Genomic DNA, 9,304 nt, shown 5'->3' with positions numbered 1-9,304 from the left:
TCTTGTCTTTGGCACGTCCACTCCTTCATCATTCTTCTTCATAGTTGCCAGGGGACCATCAGTGACTATGTCCCAAAGTTCATAGTCTTCTCCAATGATATGATCTTTCATCCTGTTTTTCCACCAAGAATAATACTGACCATTAAAGAGTGGAGGCCTAGCAGCGGATTACCCTTCCCAGTTTCCAGGTGGTGCACTCATCTTGATCTTTTCCTAAGGTGTTAACCTCTTCAAGGATAACCTGCTCTGATACCAATTGATGTTTTAAGCGTCAACATCACACAAGAGGGGGGTGATTTGTGTGGTACTCAATTTTCGCAATAGGAGAACCTGGTTCTTCTAGGTGTTCCAACTACTGCTGTTTGCGGAGTAATAAATACATAAAATAAAGGACACAGAGATTTTTACGTGGAAACACCTTGCTCAAAAGGTGAAAAAACCACGACCTACTACTCAGTAGGATTTTCTCAAACTTCCACTAAAATCACTGAGCCAAAACAGCATTTACAAAAACTCTTTGTAAACCTAAGGATTAACTCTAATCCCGTTGTGGCACACAGCCTCAACTGTTGCGACAACTTCAAGTTAACTCTAACTTGAACACTCTAGGTACCTAATACAATTGCTTCTATGAAAGCTGAAAGGTACAATGTAAAATCACCTACTACAATTGAACTAGAATAAAAGATAGACACTAGGAACTGGTTCTTCTATCTCGTTCAAGTAGCTTCAGGATTGCACATTCGAATCACACATAAATTGCTTGCAAAATCGCCTTGCTCTTTTACTCTCAATTTAAGTTTAACTTCTGCTTGTGTGCATTACCTGTAAAAGAAAACAACACTGACATTTAATAGGTTAGTGATCAGAGTTTGACTGAGATTCAATTGCTGCTCTTCTATCGTAGAAGAGTTCATGATGATCTCAAACTCTAACACTATTTTTATCCTAGATTGTGTTCTCTTTATGTAAGGAGTCTTTCTCTCCTTATCCAATATGCAACCTTTTCGATCAGATCAGGAGATATTGCTGCTCGATCAATTAGACTTATCTCCTTCACGTGCATCTCACATGTGCATATAGATCATGACTGTGCTTCACAAGATGGACCTGGTCCATGTCTGAATTCTTTTGTCAATCTTCAAAACTTCACTTGTTCTTGGGCCAACATAGTCCAATTGGGTATTAGATGTATGAAAATTTTGGCAACTTAAAAGAAAAAATACTCTAATAGTTATTGCTTTTAACGAATTCGAAACTTGATACTGGCATGTGTACCATTAACCAATGAATGGAAACAGTAAAACGTGGAGCAAGAAAGTGTCTTCACTTTTCAGCATTAGTCCAAAATAGTTTGATTTCTGACTAAAAGAAAAATTAACTAAACAGTACTAAAATCTTAAGTCAAACTAATATATAGTGTGAAAAAATAACGGCAATAATTCTTTAAATTGAAAGTATAAAAGCTCCTTAGACTATTAAACTTAGAGCAACATACAAAAACCACCAAAGAAATAACATGACTTAATTAGATAAACAACTAAAAAGCAATAATTTTTTTCTCTAAAGTCGAATAAAGAAAGCGATTACAAAAGTAGGAGGGGATGTGAAAATCTTTAAGCTCCCAAAAATATTCAAATTGCATCCTTTGCCAACTCATCCGCTACTCCATTAGCTTCCCTACGACATGTTTCAGAAGCGAATCCCCTGGCTTTAAGCATCAGTAACCTGCAATGTCAATCAAATTTTAGTAACACTTTTTATGATATGTTGCTCGGACTCTCCAAAGATGTTGCCAGGTGCGTGTCGGATCCTTCAAAACTAGTCTATTTTCAAAAGATCCGACCCGGGTGCGGCAACATTTTGGAGAGTCTGTGCAACATAGCTTTGATGTATATTGTTTAGCATATTGATAACATTCAAATAACTGGACCTTGTTATACCTTGATTTAAGGGAAGCAGATTATAAATACTTAATTACTGCTTTGGTTGACGCTCGAGGAAAGCTGATCAGTTCCTTCAGATGTTCAATACAATCACTAGAATTACAGTTCTTGAACTGTTCAACGATCATCTTCTCTAGTTTTGGAGAATAAGCAAGGAGGAGTTTTATTAAGCACATTTCAGCTCTTGATCCTTTGAATTACCTTACTCTCACCTTCTGAATCATCCTAAAAGCTTCATTCAAATGGCTTTCTGCCGTCGACAAGTAAGAAAACAGTTCCGTAGTGCGACTCTCGTCGACCTAAAGAAGATCATATTGGCACCAAAAGTCAACCTTTCCAACATTCACGAAGTGTCGTATATGAACATAGACACAACAGCAAACACAGTATAATCCCACAAGTGGGTCTGGGGAAGGCAGTGTGTACGCAGACCTTGCCCCTATCTTGAGACAGAGGCGCATGAAGGATTTAAGATCTATAGGTTCAACCCTGAAGGTTTTTTGCCATGAACCTATAGTATTTTTAAGTTATAGATTCAAACCTACTATTTATTAATAATTTTAGGAAATTTTTACACATAAATTTATGTTCTGCGTCGAAAGTACTGGGTTCGGTTGAACCCGATGTTGCAACTATACATCCGCCTCTGCCTTGAGAAGGTAGAGAGGATATTTCCGATAGACCCAAAAGGTTCAATGTCCAGACACATGGAAAGAGAAACTAAATGTCCGTAGTCGGGAAATTAAGTCTTACCTCCACTGCTACACTTAAGTCAAGTTCATAAAGGTTAGATGAACCACGAAGCAGGATAAGTGCACCAGAAAATTGTTCAACTGAAATCCCCAAAGCACATATTTTCAGTGTTTGCAGGTTTTGTGGTAGAACAAGCCTATCTGCTGCCACATGAAACAACTCAGCTAACATCTGAAAAAAGCAATTTGAGTGAGAGATAAAACATTAGTTCTAGTTATAACTTTGTTTTGCAAAAATAACAACTGCAAATCATAGACAATAAAGCAAGGTATATATGTTCTGACCTCTAGGGATAACCTATCCAAGCTGAGGTGCTTAATGCTTGTAACGATTGGGTTCAGGTTTTCAATATCGATGTTATCGATAGTTAAGTTCTCAAGTTTTGGAGCAACCAAACGCATACGACCAAGAACACGGCAAGATATCAACTTCAAAGTCTCAAGCATTGGTAAAATAAGAGTGTCTTCTATTAGCTTACATTCAATTTGAGTGTCTACTAACTCAAGGCTAACAAGATTGGGGAATTTGACACAATCGGACGGCCTAAAGACAGTGGACGCTAAAACCTCCAAATGTGTCAATGATGAGCAAGTCATTATGCCATAAGGCAATTCATATAAACAACTGCCATTGGGCAAATGTATGGTGAGCTTCTGTATACCATGCTTCGAGACAAAGATGATCCATGGATCCAAATACTTTGCCATATAATCATCATTTGACATAAAATGGAAACCGAGAATAGGTCCAGTATGCTGCAAGAGAATTGTATTGATTATCCTTGCAGCATTACCCACTCCTGCGTCAAATTCAGAGTCAAATGAATAGTTAAATGCAAAATCAAGAAATTGGCTATCAAACACAAGGTGTGGTAGTGTGGACCACATCTGGTTCCACCGCTTTGATAAGGTGCTAGTTATTGCAGCATCTTGGATAGGCATGTGCTCTAGTATTTTATGTAATATCTCAGTTGGTAAGTCACAGATGAAAGACTTCCTCGCATCAGTAGATACCTTGCTTCTCACCAATCGAGTCATAGTTTTTCTCTGAAATAATTCACAAATATGTTAGCTTGAACACGAATTGAGGCTCTATAAAACAACAGCGAGCAATGAATACTAATGCAGATATTCTTAACTTGGAAAAAACCAAGGCAATAGGCACTTCTCTTGGGTTCTCAAAAGGACTTTCTGTTGAACTTCAAATATCTGTTCATTCCCATAGGATTTATTTAACAAATCAAACTGGAGTTAATACGCTTTACACTTAACCAAGCAGAGACAACTCGGGCATTGAAGGAAAAGGAAGAGAACAGATAGTGAAATTGTAAGTTAAAACAATCAGAAGAATATGAGGCTTCCAAGAATTAAAGCACGCAAACCATTGCCTATACACTCATTTAACTAACATATTTGTAAGAACTGCACTTTCACAATTGTCACATGGCACTCCATTTCTATATATGAACAGAAACTCTAAATTACAAAATTAAACTTCAAATTCTTTGATAACATAACAAAAATGGAGTTCCATTGAAGCAGAAAAAAGAAAAACACAAAAGATTCCTTTTAATAAAGAGAGAATCCTCCTCCTAAAAATTCCTGCTGCATATATCTATTAGTCTTTCCCAAATTTGAAGTTTATTCAAATTGGGGGAACTCATAATGAGGTTAGAGCATAAGAAATTTGACCCAACCCACCAAAAAGCCTACACTAAACATTATATGCCTCAAGCAGCTAAGGATAATAGGAGCCTCTTTGGAACTATCCCGCACTGTGAAACTTTGAAGCAACACGAATGTGATTCTTGTAGAAGTGGCAAAAAGTGGATATGGATGTGCATTTGAGGTTTCAAGCTTTCTGCTTTCAAGAAAATATTTTAAATTAAGATATGTTTATAAGAAACAAATATGTAAAACTTTATACAGACTTAATAATTATTATGGAATTGCGTCTTTGACCTCCCTAAACTTTTCTTCCCATGTTCCTCTAACTAGGGTAGAAAACAGTGAGTTCAGCTTCAGTGACTACCATGTCGCCAAGATTTGATCGAGCTCAGAGATTTCCAAATTCTGATTCTTATGTTCTTATTTAAATATTTAACTTACTACTCCTACTGTCTTATTTAGGGATATCAATTATTATAGAACTGAAGCTCAATTTTTAGAAACTAAAGAGGACCAGTGAACCCCCTAGTACTAACCTAGCATTTAGTGTATAAACCTAAGTTGCAGCAATCCGAGCTAGAAAGCCAAAAATGACATTTGTCATTTGATCTTACAGTAGATGATTCCAGAACCAAGCAAGAAAGCCAAAAATTGACATAGAAAATGAGAACTCTAGGTTTGAACTTTGAACTACAAAATCCTAGGAGAAATGGGGGTTAACTTCTTTCTTATAACTTATACCACCAAGTATGGCTTTTATCTTTCTTTTTCAACCTTTAAATTTTGTGATAATACTTTTGTTGTCTGAAAAGCTTTAAGATACTGTTCCGAGCTTTGACGTCATATCTAAAAGAGGAATCCATATGCTGGGAAGTGAGAAATATTACTGCCAGAGGGAAAGGCTTCTCAAGTTAGATCCAGTCTCCTATTTTGTTTAATCATCTTTGACAGAAAAGCTACTCCTCCGTAAAAGAGAGAGGGGGACTTATCTTTCTGTTTTTCTTTTTAAGATATTGATGGTTTTATCTCTTGTTTGAAGATTCAGATTTTACAATTGTTGCTTCCATCTCTTTTTAGCTGTACTTAGATCCTCGATTGGTGAAAGCATATATGACAGCATGTCAAATTACATTGAATGAAGTGGAAAGATGGAGCTTTGAACCAAGAGAGTAAACTGAAAAGATCAAAACACATATGCTAGAATGACGGAGAAAAACTACATAAGAGTAGTCCAGCAAGGAAAGGAAGGGATTTTGCATATTTATCACAAGCTAGCTATTGAAAAAAATCATACTCAAACTACATATAACCCCACTACTTTCAGCAGGAGTCAAAGCTATCATGCAGAATCCTACTTATTAACCATAGGAGGAGAAGTCCAACCTATCAAAACACATAACTTCTTAAAACGCACTTGCACACCTAATTATCCAGAATTAACAGTTGAATCATGAATGAACTTTTCTTGTTATTACCATATTTCAGGTTTCCTAAGTTCTTAAGTATCACTCAATGTGCCTCTGAAAGGAAGACTCTACTCAAAAGTCCTCTATGACATGTTAACCGGAAATTTCGTGTGATGAAACCTGCTATCTTAAACAAAGTTCAACTTCTACTCACCTCAACTGTCCTTTTTATTGATTTTTTGGTATCATCATAGGAGCTAAGATTGACATGCAAACGAAACTAGAAAATCAGTTTATTCTTTCAATCACAATCCAGTCCAAAGCCGAGGCATATGTGGCCTTTTGGCATGGGCTCATCTGAACATGAAACTTTTGTCACGGAATACTAAAATCTCAACAAATATTAGATCTTAACTCATAATTTTAACAGTACAATGAGTTCAATGTAAAGTTGAATCTATTAAGTTTAAATACTGGATCCGCCTCTGGTCTCAAAGGCAAACTGTAAGAAAAAAAAAAAGACATGGTAGGCACATTCATTAAAATGGATCACTAACCCAACGTACTAACACTCTTTTGTTGGCTCCCAAAGCAACTAAGAGTTGCAAAAAGTTTATACTAAAACCCAGTGCGATTATCTAAACCTAGAACCACCCAAAGAATCAATGTCTCGTCATTTGACTCTAGATTCTCTTATTATGCTCTTTACTCTTTAGGGAGTTGGGGTTTCAGCCAAAAGAAAAAAAAACATCATGAACATTTACTGCCGTATAGCAACAGTAATAAAAATACAGAGAAAGGAAAACACACACACACATACACACACAAACAAAACAATTTTGGTTTTTCTTTTTTTTTAGTTCCATTTTCACTTCCAATAGTCTCCTGCAAGGAGCTCAATTCACCTTTAAATTACTTATCTTAAGCGGTCAAAATCATAAAACATAGTATATTCTAAACATGCACCTATTTATCTACACTATTTTTATATATGCAAATTCAACTTTAATAGCATATTTGACCAAGCTTCTAGAATGTTTATTTTGCAAAATGCTTTTTGTGCTTTTCAAAAAAAAAAGTACTTTTTAAAAGTAAAATTTTGTGTTTGGCTAATCAATTTGAAAAATATATTTGCCAATATTAGAACAATAATTTGTGCTTCTTTTCCTAAAGTTTGTCCAAATATCTCACTCTCTAAAACAAGTATTTTTTTTTTTTAATTTTTAGAAAAACCTTTTTGGCTTCCCAAGCTAGATCAAACATGTTAATAGACATGGATGTACAAAATCCAGCAATAAAAACTATCCACAAACAACAGTTATAACCACAGGATACTCACCAAATTCCCATTATCAACAAAAAGCAACGAAACTCACCAGAATTCAAAAATACAGCAACGAAAACTCACTAAAACTCAGATATACATCAAAGAAATTTCACGAAAACTCAGAAATACAGAAAAGATAACTCACCAGAACTCAGAAATACAGCAAAGAGTAGAGAAAACTGGAATCAAAATGGAGAGAAGCGTTGAAACGTCTGTTTTGAGAGAGAATGGCATTATGGTTACTTAAGTAGCAACGCATTTTTCTATGGAACATAAGACCACTATAATTACCAATGTACCCCGCAAAAGGAACTTTTTATATGAGAAAAGAACATCATTTCAGTAATAAAGAGGGCATAAAAGTCAAATTAGATGCTAAGCCTAGCATCTGATAAATTATCTGGTTTCCTGCCACTACGGGTGTTCACCCGAAAAAACCGAGCCAAATCCAAAACAAAATCAAACCAATCAAAAAAGATGAATACTTTTTTTATTTTATTTGATTTTGAATTATAAAAATCGATCAAATTTGATTTAATTTTAATCTTAATCAAAAAATAATCGAATACAAATCGAATTAAACCGACTATAGATATAGCTAATCAAAATTATTATTACACACACACACATACATACATATATATATATATATATATATATATATATATATATATATATATATATATATTTATACAAATTTTTATGGTACATGTTAATAATTGTTTGCACTTTTAGTCTAGTTCTTTGCTATTATAATAATAATCTAGCTCTTTGCCTTTACATTCTAGTTTGATTGATAGGTTTCTTTTGCTAAGTACAAGAATCTATTTCATGTTAAAAATAATACTCCTATAATTTTTATTGAGTCCTTAAATTATTCATCATTTGATTCAATTATCATCAATATATCTTGATTAATGATAGATTTCTCAATGAGCAATTGATTTGATAGTGTTACGTTAAAAATGTAGTCATCGGAAATATGTTTGGTAGTGTATATCTCATATTTAAGAAAAAATCGATAAATAACCGAAAAAATCGGAAATCCGACAAAAATCGAATCGATAATAAATCGACTTTTGGTTTGGTTTGGTTCCAATATTTGAAAAATCGACTTACTTGGTTTGATTTCTTTTTAGAAAAAAAACCGATCCAAACCGAACCATGAACACCCTGCTTGCCATTGCTGGTGTGAACTAATTACCGATATTCTTTTTTTACAGCTTGTTTGGATGGTTGTTACCTATTGTACTGTATCGTATTATTACTTAAAATACACTGTTTGTTTTGATTATTACTTAAATTTTAATTTATCATATCGTTAAATCCATCGTTACGTAATGACGAAAAGTGCTACTTTATGGAACGACGAATTTGGTATGGTCGCGTCGTTTCCTTGCTTTTTCTCTGATCTTGCCCTTCCTTATTAGTAAATAATCATATTTTATCTTTTACCCTACCTTATATAGTAATTCTACTCAGTGTCCTTTTTCTTAGTAATATATTGCAGGTTTATTCTTCATATGTGTAACACTCCTCAAATCTATAAAAGTTTCAAGACCCGCTAAATATGGAACTTAATTTTTATAATCTTAAATTATACACCTATTACGGATTAAAAACCTTGTGATTGATTTTGTGTTACTTCTCTATTTATAAATAATTGGATATTACAATTAGGGGAATATTATTAATTTTAATATATTATATTATTAATAGTGGGTATAGCTAAATACTAGTTAAGTCAAAAAAAAAAAGACACCTAAAATTGGGCCTAAGGCCCATAAAGTAGTCTGTACGTAGGGAAGTAAAGGCTTAAGCCTTGGACTAAAGGAAAATAAAAGGGCTCAAAAAGCCTTAGACAAGTCAGGCACAAAACAGAAGGCTTAAACTTCTATCATTCACGTAACAATAAGAAACAGAGGCAGCAAGTTTGTTTACGAAGACAAGAAAATTATATGAACTCGGGTATATAAAATTTCTTATTTTCAATTATCCTAAAGTAGTAGTAGGTAAGAATTAAATAGTCAATTCCCTTCTTTCTCTATAGCAACAATAATTTCCATGTTTAGGTGTGAAACCTTAAAATTAATTAAAATACACTTGTTGTTGTGGAATCAATTATTTGACGTGTATAAATTGGACTGGGATCTACGTATTGGCTCAAGGAGTTTTGAGGTGAGTTGATATAACCCTTTACTAAAG

General features: G+C 34.2%; 1 protein-coding gene across 4 annotated transcripts; it reads right to left on the bottom strand.

Annotated features, from left to right (window-relative positions):
* On the bottom strand, window positions 1,512-7,331 carry LOC109234298 (F-box/FBD/LRR-repeat protein At1g13570-like). Of its 4 annotated transcripts, XM_019400223.1 has the most exons (8): window positions 7,245-7,331; window positions 3,838-3,907; window positions 3,713-3,745; window positions 2,984-3,498; window positions 2,700-2,870; window positions 2,148-2,245; window positions 1,944-2,017; window positions 1,512-1,728 (listed from the first exon to the last, which is right to left on the bottom strand). In XM_019400223.1, the coding sequence occupies exons 4-7, from the start codon at window positions 3,422-3,424 to the stop codon at window positions 2,011-2,013; spliced, it is 717 nt and encodes a 238-aa protein (XP_019255768.1). In that variant the 5' UTR covers window positions 3,425-3,498; window positions 3,713-3,745; window positions 3,838-3,907; window positions 7,245-7,331; the 3' UTR covers window positions 1,512-1,728; window positions 1,944-2,010. The 4 variants fall into 4 exon arrangements, with proteins under 4 accessions (XP_019255768.1, XP_019255765.1, XP_019255767.1 ...); XM_019400220.1 differs by having other exon boundaries at window positions 2,984-3,745; window positions 3,837-3,907; XM_019400222.1 differs by having other exon boundaries at window positions 1,944-2,245; window positions 2,984-3,745.

This window comes from Nicotiana attenuata, chromosome 11 (genome assembly GCF_001879085.1).
Source record: "Nicotiana attenuata strain UT chromosome 11, NIATTr2, whole genome shotgun sequence".
In the NCBI taxonomy this organism is placed as follows: domain Eukaryota; kingdom Viridiplantae; phylum Streptophyta; class Magnoliopsida; order Solanales; family Solanaceae; genus Nicotiana; species Nicotiana attenuata.
The sequence above is the reverse complement of the archived record's forward strand: the minus strand, read 5'-3'. Positions and strand labels throughout refer to the sequence as shown.